Below are 19,903 nucleotides of genomic sequence, written 5' to 3' on the forward strand. Positions count from 1 at the left end.
CATCATCCTAAAATCAGACAAACCAATAGGATTTACAGTACACTTCCTTTTAGATAAAGGATTTTCAAACCCTTGGCACATTCTCAACTAACCTTTTCCAAGGGGAGAATGATAGCAAATATCTACTTTACAAAAATCAAATGTGAAATTCAGACTTGAGTCCTTGAAAAGCCATATATAATGTACTCCACTGGAAGCAGACTATAACCCCTGAAATCTTAATATATGGTTCTATGAGTTGCTATGACAACTCCTTCCCCCAAAATCCTCTGGTGGCCAACACGTAGGGATGAAACTTCTTTGCATTTAGCCACGCAAGTGCTTTTCCCTTGGCTTTACATAATTTAATTCAATAAACATTTATTAAATGCCTCCTATGTATCAAGCAACTTTCCAAGCATTGGTGATACAAAAGGAAATCAAAGATAGTTCCTGCTCTCAATCCAAAGGGGGAGATAACATACAAATTATATATAGGATAAACAGGAAATAATAGGAAAGCATTAAGAAGGATTGAGAACAGTAAGAAGTGAGATTTTAAGTGGGACTTAAAGGAAGTCAGGGAGGTCAGTGGTAAGAATGGAGGAGGGTAAACATTCTAGGCATCAGGGCTCACCCTGCACCAAATCATTTTATATATAAAGCACTCATGCTATGATGAGGGAGCAATTTTGTGGAGGGAACATTAGAATATCATGTACTTAATGAGTATATGTATTCAATAAAATGTACTTAATGAGAATACCAAATTGTACTTTATCACATTGTCTAAGGACAATCTCTTTCACAACTTCTGAGGCATAGAGAAAGCAAATATTTTTGCCCCTAAATTTACAGGTGGAGAACCTGAGGCATACAGGAATTAAGTACTTTGCTTTGACCAAGGTTATAAAGGGAGATGGAAGAACTAAGAATAAATCCAAGGTCTCTTCTTTATTCATTAGATAAAGCTACTCTCCTATAGCAATATTTTGGGGCAAAACTGAACCAAAGAGGGAGTTTAGAAATACAGTAGCAGCAGTAGAAATTATTCTCACTTGTGACTAAACCATAGTATAAACAACCCTCCCTCCCCCAAATAAAACAAAAGCAAAAAACCCCCAACACTAAAATGAGTTAAACTGCACTAAAGAACTCCAGGCCTAGTGAGTACCTTACCATCTAGATACATAAAGAGGTCAGGATAGGCATTTACCTGGTCCAAACACTAGAGAAATGAGAAAGCAATCCAAAGTAAAAGCAAGTAGCACATCTAGCACCCTCCTCTCTTATCTAAGGATAAAGAATTTTTCTGTCAACCCAAAGATTCTCTCGGTCCCACCTGTTCCTTCTTTCTCTCTCTCTCAGTAAGCATAGCATACACTTACCTTGATTTCTACAGGGTCATTCTGGTGGAAGTTGATTGGTGCAACCCCAGGGACATAGAAGGAGTTTGTTCCACAAACAAGTGAGAGAAGTCCGAGGGCCCGTGGCAGCAACCAGCCCTGATAGGAAGAAGAAAAGTCAGGTTGGATGAAGCAGGAAGGATCATAGGATTTTGAACTGAGGGGATCTAAACCATTATTTAATCTGTCTCTCATTGTGATGGGGAAACTGGGGGACAGAAACATTGTGATGTGTTCAATATTAAATATGTAATATGTAGCAAAGCTTGCTCAAGTTTTATAACTTTAAATCCAATATTCTTTTCATCATGCTTGGATAGCTTGAAGAGGGATCATCATCTGATGGACAAAGTCATCAAAATTAAACCTAAATCAATCCTTGCTACTAACAAAATATTTTTCTCTGCAAAGACCAAATCATTTTATATTTGCTGTTTTCCGGTGTCTAAAAGGCAGTTTTCTTCCCATGAAAAGGGTGCCAAAATGAAAAATGAGTGATAAGGCTAGAAATAGAAGCCAGATATCTCATTGTTATTCCTCTTCTTGATCCGATTAACCTAGCAGAAAAAAACACTGAATAATGTCTTATTTCCCCAGGAAGTTGTCTTCTTCAAATATTTTTGAATATTTGCAAAAAATACCTGGAATCCGATCAGTTGGACAAAGTGTTTCTGCTATCATTTAAACAAATCAGAATTCAGATATTCAGTTCAATCTGATCAACATTTATTTATTAGTCATCTACTATATTGGAGAGATGAGGCAGAGTGACACTGTAGAAAAAGAATAAGAAAGGCTGCAGTCTTCCTTGGTAAACATGGACACATACAATAGTGATGAGACCATTGGCAAGTGGCTTGAATTCTCATTATGACTACAAATTACAAAGATGTTATCAACCTATATGGATGGAGATAGTTTCCACACTGATGATGTACACCAATGAAATAATGGCTCCAGATTCTTCCCACCATTTCTCCAAAATGATGATACAAAGATGAAAAACAATATAATCCTTACTTTGAAGAAGCATCCTACTTTCTCTATAAAACTTGCTTAGCTTCACATTAGAAATGAATCCCGTTATGAATCCTGTTGCCCCTCACCCTGTCCCATCCAGTCACAGAAATTCTATGGCTATTTTCCTTCATCACCAACTATAATTATGCCTTTTACCTTTAACAAGTACCTCCCTTTTAACTACATCAATACCATATTGTCTAATCGGGTAAATATATGAATAATCTTCCATATGCACAAATCTGACCAAATTATTTCTCAAAACACTCACATGGCTCTCTATTCCTAGGCTTGACATTCCCATTGCAAAATAATCTGGTACCACCCTATCTAGTCTCTTCTTGCAATCTCATTTCCCTGACGCTTCAAGAAAACTGAATTTCTCAGGGTTCCTGCTAGAAGTCTTATGTTCTATATTTCTATCAACAATTTACTGTGAGATAACATGGTGAAATTGGATTTTTACCAACAATTTACTGTGAGATAACATGGTGAAATTGGGGTGGAGGGGAGGGGAAAGGGGAGAAGAAAACATTAAATTTGGAGGCAGAAGATCCACCTCTAATATTTATGAACTATTAAGGAAGTGTTTTATGACCTTAAGCAAGTGTCATGTGCCCTTTTCTGAGACTCAGTTGGCTCAACTATAAAAAAGTGATTAATAATAAGAATAGCCTCACAAAGTTATTGTGAAGAAAGGCTGAAATATCCTTTCCCAGACTTCTCTCTAAATCTTGAGTCTAGGATTTTTAAGACACAGCACTAATGTCCCTTTAGTCATGAAGCTTTTCCTAATCCTACCCATCCTACAATCTTCCAGGGAAAACATGATTTTTTTCTTTCTTGCCCCTCATATAACAAACACTTTGCATCTTCATACTTTTATATTTTCTAAAGTACTTTGTCTAGATCTCTTCTTTATCCTCATCTCATTTTTACCTTGTAATATAATTATCTGTATACTTTTCTCCTCCTGTTAGGTTGTAAAATTCTTAAGGGCAAGGCTATATTGCTTTTTATCTTTGTAACTCCAAGGTCTATTACGAAGTAGTTACAAGGTAAATAGCCACTGAATTGACTGTGCTATTTCACATTACAGTTATATGTGTCTCATTTTCCCTCAGACTATAAACTTCATGAAGGCAGGAAGAGCATCTTGCTAATCTTGAACAAATTACTTAACTTCTTTTGGAAGTTCCTATGTATAGTCTTTTAAGGTCCCCATCACTTCTAAATCCTATGACCTTCTATACTATACGAATCTCTATAGGTCAGAGATCAAGTGCAATTAATTCAAAGATGGGCACAGGTGCATAAGCACTTGATAAAAATTTATCAGTAAGGATGATGATGAAAGTATGCCTTGACATTAAAGAGAATAAATACAGCTAATTAGAAGCTGATACAGTCCATTTTACCTGACTGACTACCAAATAGAGCCACTGCATTGACCTCATTATTATAGACCAGTAAAACTTGTACAGTATTATCAGTGCCATGCCAGAAAACTGCATTGCTTCTATTCAAATTGTCTTAGGAAGATTCTGAAGATTATCTGGCCAGATAACATAACTTTCTGAGGTCCTTTCTCGAACTAAACTGCCAAGCATTCCAATTCTACTGCAGAGAGCACGTTGGCCACATTGTTCGAATGCCTAATGTATGCTTACCAAAAAAATTATTTTATGGAGAACTTACACAGGGCAAGGATTCGAAAGGCATTCAGAAAAAATGATACAAGCACACTCTCACGGTATCTCTTAAGAACTTTAGAATAGGTCATGTATACTTATTGTGTATCTAAGTTATATTTTAATATATTTAACATCTACTGGTCATCCCGCCATCTAGGGGAGGGGGTGGGGGGGAGGGGTAAGAGGTGAAAAATTGGAACAAGAGGTTTGGCAATTGTTAATCCTGTAAAGTTACCCATGTATATATCCTGTAAATAAAAGGCTATTTAAAAAAAAAAAAAAGAACTTTAGAATAGATTGTATGACAATGGAGACCCTGGCATAGGACCACCCAACATGGTATGCCCTCATCAGGAAAGGAAACACAAGATATGTAAAGTTAGAGAAGATACCCTAAATATTCATATGGACTATTTGTGTCCAACCTGTAGCAGCAGAGCATTCCCAGCTTGTATTAGTCTGATCAGCAAGTCAGACACACTTTAACTTGTCTCTAATATAGTGATATCATTTTGGTCCTCTTTGAGAATGAAGGGCAACCAAATACCAACCATACTTCATGTATCTACTGGGTGTGCTGCACCCTAATAAAACCTAATATTTGTTGGATGATTAAAAATAAAAAAGTATGAAACAAGAAAAAATTAAGAATAAGGATGACGTTTAGGATAATAGACACTTGAGTGGAATAAAAATCATAGGTAATATGATTACTATCTTCAAATACTTAAAGGATTATTGTCAAGAAGAACATGACAAAAGAATTCTCTAAGGTCCTAGGGGCAGAATCAAGGAATTTAGGAATTGGAAGGATCCTTAAGGTTATCTAATGCAACAATTCTCAGAAGAATTCATCCCATTCACAATATTCCCAGTAAGGAATGTTCACCCAGGTTTCATTCCATCCTTGAATAGTTCAAATTGGTAGGAAGATTTCTTTTAAGACATTCCATCTCCCATCTTAGTGTCTGGCTAACCCTCCCCCACCCTTTATCTTTTAGGATCCCTCATTTCCTTCAAAACTCCACTCAATGAATTTTGAGGAGGAAGGAGATACATGCAGAAATAATTATAACAGAAATAGAACAAAAGAAGTATTATGGGGAAGTAAGAGAAGGCTAAAACACTGGATGCAGGGCAGGAATCATTTTAAGCTCAGGGAAGTGTCCCTTATCCATGAAGCCCTTTTTGATCTTTCTAGCTGTTAGGTGACTATCTCTATATTCATTTTACATTTATTTTGCCTATACCGATTTGTGTGCAAGTTGTTTCTTCCCCTAAAGAATTTAACAACTTTATTTCATTTTTGTTTCTGTATCTCCAGCCAAAGTAGATGTTTAATAGATGTTGTTGATTTACTGGTGAACTATAAAGAGATGAAGAATGCTTTCCTGAAACTTCATTCAACAAATATTTAATTCAGCACCTATGATGGCTTTTAGTCCCAGCTCTGCTAGTCCCTCTGGAGAATCTTTGGAATATCAATTTCCTTTTCAGAAGTGTGAGAGGTTGATCTAGAGCAAGGCTTCTTAAAATGTGGACTGCAATCCCATATAGGGTTGTGTAACTAAACATGGGATTTGAGAAATTATGATTTATTATCAGTAAATATTTGATTTGTATGCCTATTGTATATAACACATATCCATGAAATACCAAATTGGTTAAGGTGTGGTTGTGTCTGACTTCCGGAAGCTTACATTGAAGAAAAACAGATGAGATCTGAATAGATCTACAATATGAAGCAAGAGCTGATAAATGCCATAAGAAAGGTAAATATAAAGCTGTTTGATGGCCTGTTACAATTTGGATGAGGTCTCATTTGTATAGTAGAACAGGAAGAACTAACCTTGCATTATTGCAGTGCAAAGAGAATAGGATTTGGAGTTAGAATATCTGATCTGAATATCTATTAACTTTGCCTTTTTTGTTCAGTTCCAGTGGTGTCCCAGTCTTGGAAGTTCCATTTGGGGTTTTCTTAGCAAAGATCCTGAAGTGATTTGCCATTTCCTTCTCCAGCCCATTTGACAGACAGAAAACCAAGGCAGAAGGGGTTCAGTGACTTGGTCAGGGTCTCACAGTAGATCTGAAAAGGCATGTTCCTGACTTCAGGCCTAGGCTCCACTGCCTAGGCAAGCCATTTAACCTCCGTGGTTCCCAACACTTTGAGGTGACTTCTAAGGCTTTAGAATGTGCTATAAATGTGAGCTAGAATTATTAGTGTCTTAAGTATTACATTTCCAGGAACAGTCCAGTCAAAGAAGATAACTACTCCTGTAAGGAAATATGCAGTAGACACCAATAAGATAGAGTAAATTTTAGTGCTACATTTTACATCAAAGAAAAATGAATGCCATCATTTTCAGAAGTCCTTTTCATGAGAGAATGAAGAGGGGACCCAGAAACTCTGAAAATCCTTAAAGGAGAAAATTTCCTTCAACTCTGTCTCACTGAGGGGACTCCACCCCAAAGCACAAAACAGTTTCATTTTTGTTATCTGGGTGGGGTCGGCTCATTCCTGAAACCCACTGACTTCAATTCAAATTCCAGCTAGAACCTGAAACTCAGCTAGGAGCCAACTTGGGACTCCACCCACGAACCCCCTTCAGCTTGTAGCCAAAGCCCCCATTATAAAAGAGCCAAACTAAAACCCTCTCTTTGCAGAGGTTCCAAACATGCCAACCCTATGCTTGGCACATTAAAGGTCTCTGCCCACTGGAATACTGTTTCCAGTGCCATCCTCTGTTTACCCTCACCTATTTCCTTAACTAAACTTTAACCTTACTTCCAATCCCCATAATAAACCTCTTTCATCAATCTAGGTTTTTGGGTCTGTAGATTCCTTTACAGAGAATCTCTGCGCCACCAGAAGAGAAAACTCCCTATCCTTGCGCCAAATCCTGAGGGGTTGCAGGGGAGCCAAACCCCTCCATTTGATTCCCTGAACCCTGAACCTGCCACTAGACCTCATTTAACTCCCTGACCACCAGAAATCTTAATTTCATTTGTGTACCCCAAATCTAAACCTCATCAGGCTTAGCTATGACAAGAGAAAACTTGAAGGAATAGGAACGATGTCTTCAAATTACATAGGTATACAAATACATATATACATTATATAGAAGAATGGAGAAGAAAAAAGAAGGAAGAGAGAGGGTAAAAGTAAAAGATAAGGCGAAAGGATGGTAACTTACTAACATGGAGATAATAGTGGCTGCTGGGATGGAAATGATGTAATTATGAAAGAAAGTAACAATCTCTTAGAGTCTGAGACTGAGAATAATAGGCATGTACCACATATTTTGGGAAAACGCATTTCAAAGGGTTAATAGCTAAGACCTCAAAAACTAAAATTATTCATAGGAGAAATCTGCCCAGATTTTTCAACCCTCAAGACAGAAATTCTTATACACAGAAGGAAACAATTCCAGTGAGGAAAAGAAGTGAGATTTAACTGAAGTGACTGATGTGGATGCACAAGCAATTAAATTAAACAATGGGGATTTTAAAAAAGTTATGTACATTCTGTAAAGCAATTTGGAATTGTGTAAATAACAGGACAAAAATGCCTATGCTTCTTGAGCTAGAGACTCCACTGCTACCCAAAATGGTCATTGATAAAAAGGTTCCATATAGACAAAAATATTTGTAACTTCATTTTGTGGTAGCAAAGAGCTAAAAACAAAATAGGTGGCTACCAATTGGGGAATGGCTAAACAAACTCTGGTACATGAATATAAAGGAATAATGTGCTTATGTTTTAAGAAATGACAAAGTGGTGACAGTACAGAAGCAATAATTTTCATGAACTAATGCAAAACAAAGTAAGCAAAGCCAAAAATATAATATATACAATGACCATAACAATGTAAATGGGACCAATCACAAAATGTGAAATGAATGTTGTGAAAATATAAAGAATAAGGTTGACTTCTAAATAAGAGATATAAGAATATGCTTACTTCTATTCATGTTGTGAATGGCAAATTTTTTTTCAGTGGATTGATTGGTTTGCTAATTTTTTTCCTTTTAAAAATTATTATATGGTTTAGATTTTTGGGAGGTTTATAAGGGGAAAAGAGATCAATAAAAAATATTTTTACAGTAAATGGAAACAGGGACAGGTAACAATTCATGCACAGTCCTATAAAAACAAGTATCAAGAGTGCTAAAGCTGCAAATGAACTGAGACTAGTGGAGGATACCAAAGACAATAAAAAAGGAGTTTTCTGCTACATCAGGGAAACAGAGTCAAAGACGGGATAAAACCAATGCATAGGAACAATGGGACAATGATAAATGACAATAGAGAAAAGGAGAAACTAATCAATCCTATTTTACTTTTGTTTTCTCTGCCAAGGATAAAAATTACCTTTGCACTAAAAATGACAAAACAAAAAGGATAACATTGAGTTGATACCCAAGATAAACCCCAAATGAATGAACTACATCCTTCAAGACTAAAAGAACTGGCTGATGAGCCACTCACTGTAGTAAGATCTGAAAGACTGTGGAAAATGGAAAAGGACCACAAGAGAAAGGCAAACAAAAGAAGAATACAAGAGTCTGTAAAACATGTCAGTGGTTTTAACTTTGATTCTTGGGCAAATTTTACAACAGCTCATTATAGAGAGAAGAGGAGATTACAAAGTCATCATGGCTTCATCAAGAACAGTTCAATGCCAAGCTAACCTTAGTTCCTTTTTTGGACAGGGTTACTATTCTGGTAGATCCTAAGAATCTAGACACAGCTTACCACAGATAACAGGAAAGCAATAGATAAAGGCATTTCATAACTATTCCTATGAAAAAGTTAAAGAGACCCTGACTAGATAACACAATTAAATGTATTCAGATGTCAAATTGCAAAGTCTCCAGTGGAATGTATTTTACCCTATGTTGCTTTATTTTCATCAATATTTTTGATAAAGTCATATGGAAAGCTCAGTAAATTTGCACCTAAGACCAAGCTTCCATGGATGGTTAACCATCAGATAAGAGTCTGCACCCCCAAAATACAAAATTCAACAGGGATAAATGACAGGTTTGTATTTGGTACATAAAATGAATTTCACAAGTACAAGATAGAGGAGGTATGATTGTACAAAAAAAAAATCTATGCATTTGAGTAGACTATAGGCTAAATATGAGTAGATAGTGTGATATAACAAGCCAAAAAATCCTAAAATGATCTTGGGCTGCATTAAGAGAGCACAATTTCCAAAACTAAGGCAGTGTGATAGTTCCACAGTGTGCTAGCCAGACAATTTCTGGAGTACTTTATTCAGTGCAGAGTGTTATGGTTCAAGAGGACAGATACGTTACAGGGCAAGCAGAATATAATAAGAATGGTGAAGTGCCTTGAATCAATGTCACACAAGGATTGATTTAGGGAAATAGGATGTTTAGCCAGAAGAAAAGACTCAGAAGGAACATGACAGCTCTCTTCAAGCATTTGAAAAGCTATCATAAAGAAGAGCAAATTTGGTTTGTTTTGTGGATTTCATTACATCTCCTCTAGTTCCTAACTCAGAGTTCAACACATTAAGTATGCCTATTAAGTAAGAAGATTGCTGTCGTAGTAGGCATTCAGGATGTATTGGGGTTGTTAAAGGGATTTCCAAAATGAATAAAGAAGTCTCTGACTTTGAGGTGGTTGGAGTAGACAGAAAGATCAGATAAATTGGGGTGAAGACACAAGTTGTTGCCTACCAACTCTGGAAAGCCTCTCACTACCAACTGGCTCTCAGATTTATTAGCTCAAGGCTTTTGTCTGTTCTTCACTCCTACCATCCCAGTCCTTGAGTCCGTGCTTGTCCTCTCTTCCAAAATTCTAATATAGCATTTCCCTAGATCACTGAATGAAGAATAGGAATATGGACTTGAACCTCACCATCCCTGCAACAGTCAAATGTAGGACTTCTCTCCAACACAACTACACCTACCCCTTCACCAATTATAACCCAACACTCCCCTGATTCCCACCTCTTGCAATGTAAGAACAGGATGTTGACTTCTCAAAGTAGTTGTAACCTGTTATTCTAGCATCCACAGCAACAGTTGAATAGGTGTCATTGGGAAAATCTCCCTCCTTTTACCTTCCTTTCCTGTCCCTTCCACCACTGGTCATTTCGTGGCTATGGCAAGTATCCTGGGGGAGAATAAGAACACTTCCCCAACCCCTATTTTTGTTTTAATTGGGTAGTGAGTCTTACAGCATATTTATACATATAATTTATAAGTAAGTGTGCATATACTGAAGATATATGCTCAAAAAAAATTATTGATAGGGGTACACAATCAAAAGAATTTGGAGTTCACTGTTCTTATCTATTGTTTGGTAAATGAATCTGCCCATCAGACTTCCAGGTTATCTGAAACAGGCCACCCTGCTTAAATGGTCTTTAAAGTCCTGACTTGTTATCTGAAAACTCCTCCAAGACCCTCTTTTCCCAGTTTCAAATGGCTAGAGATAAGCCATTTGTTCTGTTTGGCAGAATGAGAGACAATGGTGGAAGCTGCAGAAAAGCAGACAGGTTTGATATAAGGAAAAACTTGCTAACAATCTAGGTTATAGTAAAGTGGAAGGGACAGTCACTGGGAGAGGTAGTGAGTTCTTTCCCTGCTGGTGGCCTTTAATCAAGAGCTAGATGAACACACATTGTAGAAGACATTCTTATTTGTCAGTATGGATGAGATGGCCCTCAAAACCCCTTCCAATTCTGATATTATGATACTCTGAGACTATGTGGAAGGCTCTTAGAGAAAGGTTATGCAGAAACCTAATAAGTACATGTACTAACATGTGGCAAATAGTTTCTTTCATAAAAGAACTAAAACTTGCTAACTATGACAAGTACCAAATAACCACCAAATAAATAAATAAAGCTACTACTAGGAATATCTTTATCAAAAAACTCATCATCTGGTAAGATAGCATCAGCCATGGTACTTACACCTAAGCACCCTCTTACACCTTCTGATTGGGGGGAAAACAAAGAACTCCCAAAATCTCCATTTAAAGAAGGCCCATAGGCCAATTATCTCTTTATTTCCTATTAAGCTCCGCTCCTTCATGTTAGTCTCCATCATGACCCCTAGATGAGAACCTTGAATCCCCCTTTCAGCTTTCTTTTGCATGTTATCTTTTCCCATTAGATAGTAAGCTACTTGAAGTCAGGGACTGTCTTTTAGCATTTGTATTCCCAAAGGTTAGGGCAGTGACTGACATATAGTAGGTACTTAATAAGTGTTTACTGAATGAACTGATTTATACAGTTAATACAAAACTAATGGAAGGCATAAAAGAAACATGTATGGTATGCAATTAAATCAACTCCAACCTGAGGCACTCCTCCCCCCTCCCCCCCAAATTAAACAACTGGAAAAAAGGATATTGACATTAATCATAAGAATTTATTTTAAAAAAAAAGTTTAATCAATAAACAAGTTTAAGGAGACACTATTGAAACAACTAAGTCATTCAAAGGGCCTGAAAAGATGAACCTGGAAGGAAATCAACAAGACTCCCCCATCCCCAAAGGAAGAGCCATTAAAAAAAACTTGTAATGTTTTATATCAAGGACTCTAACTTAAGTCTTAAATGTGGGGCAGAAGAAAGGAGAATTGCAAATACAAGATCTTATTGTGTTTACTATCTGATTACTAAAAAGCCTTTGATTTGATGAGTAAAAAGTTGTCTTAGAAATTCTCCCTTAATAAAGTGTCTCCTAAACATGTCAAAATCATAAAAACACTCTGAAGATGCAATAAGAGATAACTTTGTTCAATGAAGTTCTTATATTAACATCAAGTGAGGAATAAAACAGGGAAGAAAAGGTATTTACCTTTGTCAAGGAGAATGTCCAGTACAGAGGCCAAATGAGAGGATTCCTATAAATAATGAGGTTCTCAAGAGAGTCCTCTTTATGGATGACATTGTGTTCATGTTGTCTTGCTCCAGAACATTATGTAGCTTCTTAAATGAGATCCATGATATTCTAATATCACACAAAAACTTAAGAATACCTATTGCCTATGACTATCATGATACTTGGCTAAACAATGTATAGAATTCAGCTTTTAGTACTTATATCTAGAATAGTCACTGCAAAACGACTGGGAACAAAAGAAAGCAAGCTGGATAGTCTCTGGGAAATTATCCAGTAATTTTCCAAATTTCTCCTACAAGTAAAAGTCCAAATTCTTTTAGTTTAAAAAAACAAAGTATAATACATTACACTGAACCTTTCCTTGTAACAAAGGAAAATATTTAAGCAAAGCCACCTAAGTAGAGAAAGAATTCTATATCTGCAGTACACCTATCAGGGGAAGGTATTCTTTATCAGTTCTTCAGAACTGAAATTACTTATTACAATTCAAATACAATAGCTTATTTAGTAGTCACTGAAATTATCAGTTATTATTAGGTACATAGTTTTCTAGGTTTTGCTTTATTTACTGTGCATTATTTGATACAAGAGTCTTCCTATTTTTATCTGAATTTCTCATCTTTCTTATGCTGTAATACCATTATTACCTTTATATATTTCAACCATTTGCCAGTTGGTGGACATCAATTTTTTTTTTCTGCCACACAAAAGAAAACTATCACTATTTTGTTCTATTTGGGGCCTTTTTGTCATTTACCTTTTTGAAGCATATGCTGGGTCAAAGAGTATAGATTATTTAGTCTACCTTCTTGTATTATCTAAAATTTTTTCCAAAATAGTTAAGACCAACACAACTCCATCAATAGCTTATTATGTTTATTTTCCCATAGTCATGCTACTCTTGGTTGTTTCCATTTTAAAAATCAACTTCAGAGTCTACCTTTAAAAAATACATTTTCATAAATGTTTTCTCTTTACATCATTCACATTTCCTGATATATCCCTTTTCTTTTTTCTCCTCATTGAATACACAGATACATACATATATATAAATAAAACATACATATTTATTGAAAGATAAGACTAACAATCAGTATATCAAAATCAGTCAACATATCAAAAAAATTTTCTACAGTCAAAGTCTCAGACCTGCCTCTTCAAGAACTGGAGAGAAGCCTCTGCTGTCTCTTCTTTAGAGCTAGGCTGGATCATTATAATTTTAAATCATCTAGTTTTGTTTTGTATTTTTTTGGTCTTTCTTGCCATTTACACTGTTGTAGTCACTGTAAATATTGCTTTCTTGAATATGACACATTTGATTTTCTTCAGGTCATATGTCTTCCAATACTTTAATCTATTCCATATATTTATCATTTTCTACAAAGCAGTTAATTGAATGTGTATTAAACATTTACTATGTGTGAGGCATTGTGCTAAGTGCTGGGGATATAAACATAAGCCAGTAAAGCAGTCTTTGCCCTCAAAAAACCCCTACGTTTTAATGGGAGAAGACCACACACAAAGGGAATTAGAAATGTGAGATACTTGTATGGCAGTATGGTTTGTAAATAGTTAAGAAATGATATGGAGATCTAGTTCCAAGAAGAGATAAGTGAGGGCTTATCCATCAGAGTGAGTCTGATATCAGAGAATAAGGTTCCAATGGGAGAGGGATGAGGAGGTTGAGGACAGTAGCTGGGATACATGTAACACTGAAATATTCATTTATTACAATTTTGTCCAGGCATTTCCTCATCAGTGAGAATCTACTTTGTTTCCAGCTCTTTGCTACAAGTGATGGCTATAGCTATTATGTTATATTTGAAGCCTTTCTTTCTGTCAGGGACTTCTTTGGGGAAGGCCCATCTTTTTAACCCCAGTATTTTTCCAGTGATAAATGGCTGTGAGTAATGGAATGCTATGGTATCTGAAAAACTGAAGTTGAAGATCATGTAAAGGGAAATAGATGGTATTAAAAGGCTACATGCATGACAAGAGACTACATGGGACAAGTATAAAGGATACCATCAAAAGAATGTATGATCAGAAAAAAAAAAAGGACGGGCTCATCACATAGCAGGAATGTGGAAAAACCAAAAGACAGCCTCCATTGGTATCTAAGTATTGTCAGGAGATTGTCAGGAAGACCCCCACCCCTCCAATTAAGTTATGGAAGAAGATCACACCGAATAGACAAGACAGACAGACATGGATATATTGCCAACTGCATTATTGGAGGGAATGCCCACATTAGAGAGATCACATTTCCAATGGAATATTTAAATATAAGACAGAACTTCCAAATTATTTTTAGAGCCACCTTACCATAGCAAGTGCACTACCAGTGGAAATATTCAAGAAGAAGGCTTGATGACTATCTCTTCTGGAAGTTGTAAAAGGGATTCCTGTAGTGGATGAAAGATCAGACTAGAGGACTTCAGAGGTTCCTTCCAACTCTGAGATTCTACCCTAAAAACAGGCTACAGCTAATACATTTTTATCTCCCCCTACTTTGATGCTACAGCTAAACACTCACTTCCAAGCAGGATGTGACAAAGGATATAGATGACTCTATAAGCTCCCAGTTATACATTATGACCCATTTCCCCCAGAAAGTAGGAAATCTTATCTTTCTAGGTCTCCTCATAAAACTATTTTCATATAAGCTCTGGAAAGAAATACAAGATCAAGAGAATGGATAGCATTGACATTACTAAAAACAAAACAAAACAAAACAAAACAAAACAAAACAAAAAAAAAAACTAAAGTATTTTTAAAGACTAAAGGGACTACTCAAAGAAAATATCAACTTTACTGATAAGGAATTCCTGTCAGTACCTTATGCAATAAAAGTTTGCCACTATTAATAAATGGTCCATATAGTGGAAATACTGCATTCAACAAACATTTGTTAATGCACCTATTCCATGCTTTGTGGTGAGCATAAGGAAGAAGAAAGGAGCAAGGCAGAGCTGCAAGGCCAGGAGTCTTTTCATTGTATCATGCTGTCTTTTCATCATGTCCTATGCCTTCAATTCTATAAGCTAAACCTCTCCAATTATATGATATGTTCTCCAACCTTTCACTGTCCTGGTCACTCTCCTCAGGGTACCCTCTAGTTTATCAATGTCCTGGCTAAAATGTGGATCTTGGAACTGAACATCAGATTACAACACTATCACCTCTACAATCAATTTACCCTGACAGGCACTGGAGTTTTCTCAGTAGCAATAACAAAATAGTTGATAAATATTTTTTTTGATTTAATAACAATTTCATTTTTTTAAAAAGATATATGAAGCAAGGAAGAGGAACTAAGAACTGGCTGTTTCCTAAGTAATGAGCAGAACCTTGAGAGGAAGTGACTTAACTCACTGTTGAGTTAAGATAAAAAAGGAAAAAGCTGGAAGTGGAATAACATGCACTCTAGATATTAGGAATAAAAAAGGCTCTTATTGTCTAAGTTTTCATAGGGAATGTGGCCTAAAAAGAAGCAATTTGATGAGACCAATGGAAAATGTAGGGAAAGTATAGGTTACCATTTTAGATTTTAAGAAGATATAGTAATAATCATTCATTTATCAAAAATAGCATTAAAAAAATAAGAATTGAGAGAAACAAGGGAAGACATATGTAGTGATACAGAATAAAGAAAGCAGGACTAAGAGAACAAAATAAAAATGAAAATAACAATGTAAATAATAACAGGAATAATACTGGTCATAAAGAACTGATAGGAAAACACACCTTTTTCTTAGGAAAGAAGTAAGGACTACAGATATGAAATTCAATATGCACAGTTAAGACACATTTGCTGTTGACTGGGTTTATGCCTAGCACAGTGTTTTAAAATAACTATCTTGAACATATAATTCTAACCAAATATCCCCAGCAACTCTATGAATGTAATGTAATATTACTGTTGTATAAGAAACGAAGATGAGGAATTCAAAGAAACATAAGAAGTCTTTAGTGAATGATTCAGAATGAAGTAAACAAACCTAGAAAAACTATAAACTATGACCACAATAAAGTAAATGGAAAAAACAATACTAACCTGCTATTATAATGAACAATCTGGTCCAAGAAAAGAGATGCACCCATCTTCTGGGAGAGGAAAAGGGAGAAATAGAGTCAGATAACTATTATTCACTTTGTTACAAGGGAAGCCTCACTGAGCAGAAGGGGAGAAGGACAGTCCAGACACAAATTACTGGTCAAGTGCTATGAGATCAACTATAAAGGAAATCCTCAATGAGAAGCCTCTTCATCAATGCAGATGACAACTATCCTTTATTTTTTGGGTTATAGAGTTGCTTGGGATATTAAGAAGTTAAGCGACTACCTTGGAGTAAAAAATATCAATCTACAAGCAATTATTAAGAATCTACTAGGAATAAGGTACTGATAAAGATCCTAGAGTTTATAACTGGGAAAACAACATGTGCAATCTGAAGATGTATAAATAAATACAAAACATATACAAAGTACACACAAGAGAATTGTGGGTGTGGGGTGGGGAACACTAGCAGATGAGATTATCTGGGGAAGATTTCATGTGACTCTTGAGGTGGCTTCTGAGACCACCTGAGAAGAGTTGAGGGTGATTCTAAGGTAGCACAAAAGTCTAGGTACCTAGGAGGATGGTGGTATCCTCAATGGAAAGAGGGAAATTGGGTTTTGAGGGGGGAAATAATGAATTGTTTTGGATGTTTGGATGTTTCAGATGCTCATGGGACATCCCATGGAAAGTTTACATGGTGACATAATATGATGACAAAGGAATACAGCTCAAAAATAAGATGAGGCCTGGATAGCTGGACTTTGGATTCTGCACGGAGATGATAAATGAAACCAGAGAAAACAATGAGATTACCAAAGAAAAGAGATAGAGAAGGGCCCACAAGGACAGGACCTTGGATAAAATTACCGTTAAGGATTAGGATATGAGAAGATGCTGATTCAGAAAAGGAGACAAGGAATAGTAATGCAGTTCAGAGGAAGATAAAGAAAGAAAATGTCATGAAAATCCAGAAAGAAAAGAGTATCCAGAAAGGAAAGGTGGTCAACAGCGTTAAATTTTGTAGTGAAGTTGTTATAAATTGGGCCTGGTGGTCTTCAGATCATATAGTTTCTCCTTAAGGGCGGGTATAAATTTATAGAATATACTCATGGAAAAATATTTTTTTGAGGGTTACCATAATTGTGTTCCCCAAATAATATTCTGTCTACCAGCAGTTTTTCTTCCTGGTAACATAACCCCCAAATAATATTTTGCTCTAACCCTGCTATGCAAATCTGCCAGATGAGAGTGGGAATGGAACACCACCCAAAATCATAGCATAAGAACTCCATTCTCAGAAATGGACCTTTTTCTACTTCCTACCACAGAGCCACCCTTACATTCTCATTGATTCTCATTCTCTCTCTCTCTCTCTCTCTCTCTCTCTGGTCCTTATTTCCTTTTTTCTTTTTCCCCCTTTCCCCTCAGTTTGCAATAAAGCTGTTTCACATATTATTCTCAGCACCCAAACTCATCAAGGGATTCTTTTCCTCAGTGTCTATGGTTAGCCCATAGGTCTTTCCTTAGATAAAAACTGGGTATCCAGAAGAGAACTTAGCCTATTGATAGCCTCATCTACACTGTTGGAATATGGCATTGTGAGGCCAGCTACAAAAACCAAGAGTCAATATGGGAGCTCTATGTCCTCTCAGGAAAGATTCTGTTATGCCAGAGAACTGTCACAAAATAGAAGTCAAAAAGGAAGACTAATAGAGCAGTAATGAATTGAACCAGCTACACCCAGCGACAGAACTCTGGGAGATAACTATGAATCACTACATAGAATTCCCAATCCCTCTATTTTTGTCCGCCTGCATTTTCGATTTCCTTCACAGGCTAATTGTACACTATTTCAAGTCTGATTCTTTTTGTACAGTAAAATAACTATTTGGAAATGTATACATATATTGTATATAACATACTTTAACATATTTCACATGTACTGGTCAACCTGCCATCTGGGGGAGAGGATGGAAGGAAGGAGGGAAAAAATTGGAACAAAAGTTTTTGCAATCGTCAATGCTGAAAAATTGTCCATGCATATATCTTGTAAATAAAAAGCTATAATAAAAAAGTTAATATGCATATACAATCAGACAAAAATAAAACAATAAAGTATTAAAAAAAAAAAAGAAAACAGAGATTATCAAACAGAGGCAGGATATGAACTCAGAAGTCTTTCAAACTTTAAAGCTATTACTCCATGCCATTTTTTAAATAATAAAATCATATATAGTATTTAACAGCAAACATGAGGTATCATTACTACATTACCACAGTGATCAAGATATAAGGGGATATAATTTTGCCTTTGGAAAGAATGGTCTTGTTTGTACAAGTCTAGGCCCATTCATTTGATAGGATCATCAGGATAATTCTCAGAGAATTTGACTTTTCATCAATGAGAGAATAGGAACTACATGATAGATAAACTAGACAAATACAATTCTTGCTTCTTGGAGAAGTTTTTTGGGTTTTTTTTTTTTAAATCAACAAAGGAAAAGAATACTGAATTTGAAGTCAAGAGATCCCATATGTTCAAACTTCAATCCTGCAACTTACTAACTGTAGGCTCTTGACAAGTCAAGTAATTTCATAGGGTCTTATTTCCCTATTCTTAAATTGAGGATGCTGAACTACATAATTCCTAAGGTCTTTTCTAGATTTAAGCCCCATGTTCCTAATGACCTTCATAATGCCCAAACCTTAGTTTTAGAAATGGGGGTGACAAGAAAGGGATTTTAAGAGATGTGAAGGAACAAGATTCAGGATTTTTTTTGCCTGATTTCTTTCTAAATGCAGAGGTGATGGCATTCTGTTTCAAGGTAAGGGCAACTTAAGAGTTTGCATGGAACGTAATCTAATGCACCATCTTTGACTTCAAGATGACCTAAAAAGTTAGAAAACATAAGAGGCCCAAAAACTAAGATCTCTCCATCCTCAAGGCTACTCTTCTTAGGGTTAAAATGTGCATGGAAACCTAACCTTGTGGAAGAAACAAGGTCTAAGTCTCTCAAGATATCAGAGCTGGAAGGGACTTAAAAACTATCTAGCCCAATGTTTTTCTCACAACTACCATCCTCCACATTATTTTCCAAATGAGAAAACTGATGTACTGAAAAGGCAGATGTTTACTCAAGACTACACTGCCTTCCCAATGAAGGAAAAGGGAATGGGAAAAAACAAGACACAATTAGGAACTCAAAATTAAAAATCATTTTTATAATTGGGGGGAAATAAAATATTAAATAAAAAAGAGTACATAGCTCATGTAAAATTAAAATGTGAGTGCTACTCAACTTCAAACAGAGAGGTAATAGACTCAACATGCAGACTTAGGCTTTTTTTTTTTTTTTGGACTTGGCCAATGAGGGAATGTTTTGCTTGACTGTATATAATTGTAATAAGAATTTTGTTTTTCTTGCTTTCTCAATGAGGAGGGTGGGGGAAGATGGAAGGCAAAGAATGTCAACATGAACATAAACAAAAATGAATTTTAAAAAATTAAAATAAAGCACAAAAAATTGTGTAAGGATCAAAATGTTTTCCCTTCCCCATCCTAATACTCCTGTCCCAGACTGGAGTATCTGAATAATTAAATATTAAATAAATAACTTCTACTGAAGGAAATTAGAGGCCTGAAAATGAAATATTAATTTATGTCATAATATCTCAATTACAAGAGATGTGAAAGGCTCAATCTTTTATCCTTTGAATAAATCTGCTTTATGAAATATATATGACATTCAACAATTTCTCTGAATACTTCCAATGATAGGAAGATCATTTAATAAGATAACCCATTTGATTACAGAATCTCACAGAATATAAAAGAGCTGGAAAGGAATC

The 19,903-nt window shown here is 35.8% G+C and overlaps 1 protein-coding gene across 1 annotated transcript in view; it reads right to left on the bottom strand.

Annotated features, from left to right (window-relative positions):
- TM9SF4 (transmembrane 9 superfamily member 4) overlaps positions 1-19,903 on the bottom strand; it is a 56,602-nt gene that overhangs the window by 27,305 nt on the left and 9,394 nt on the right. The window contains exon 2 of the mRNA XM_031954116.1: positions 1,368-1,484. Coding sequence (XP_031809976.1) covers positions 1,368-1,484 — 117 coding nt within the window. The remainder of the gene's footprint in view (positions 1-1,367; positions 1,485-19,903) is intronic.

Source organism: Sarcophilus harrisii, chromosome 2 (assembly GCF_902635505.1).
Source record: "Sarcophilus harrisii chromosome 2, mSarHar1.11, whole genome shotgun sequence".
NCBI lineage: Eukaryota > Metazoa > Chordata > Mammalia > Dasyuromorphia > Dasyuridae > Sarcophilus > Sarcophilus harrisii.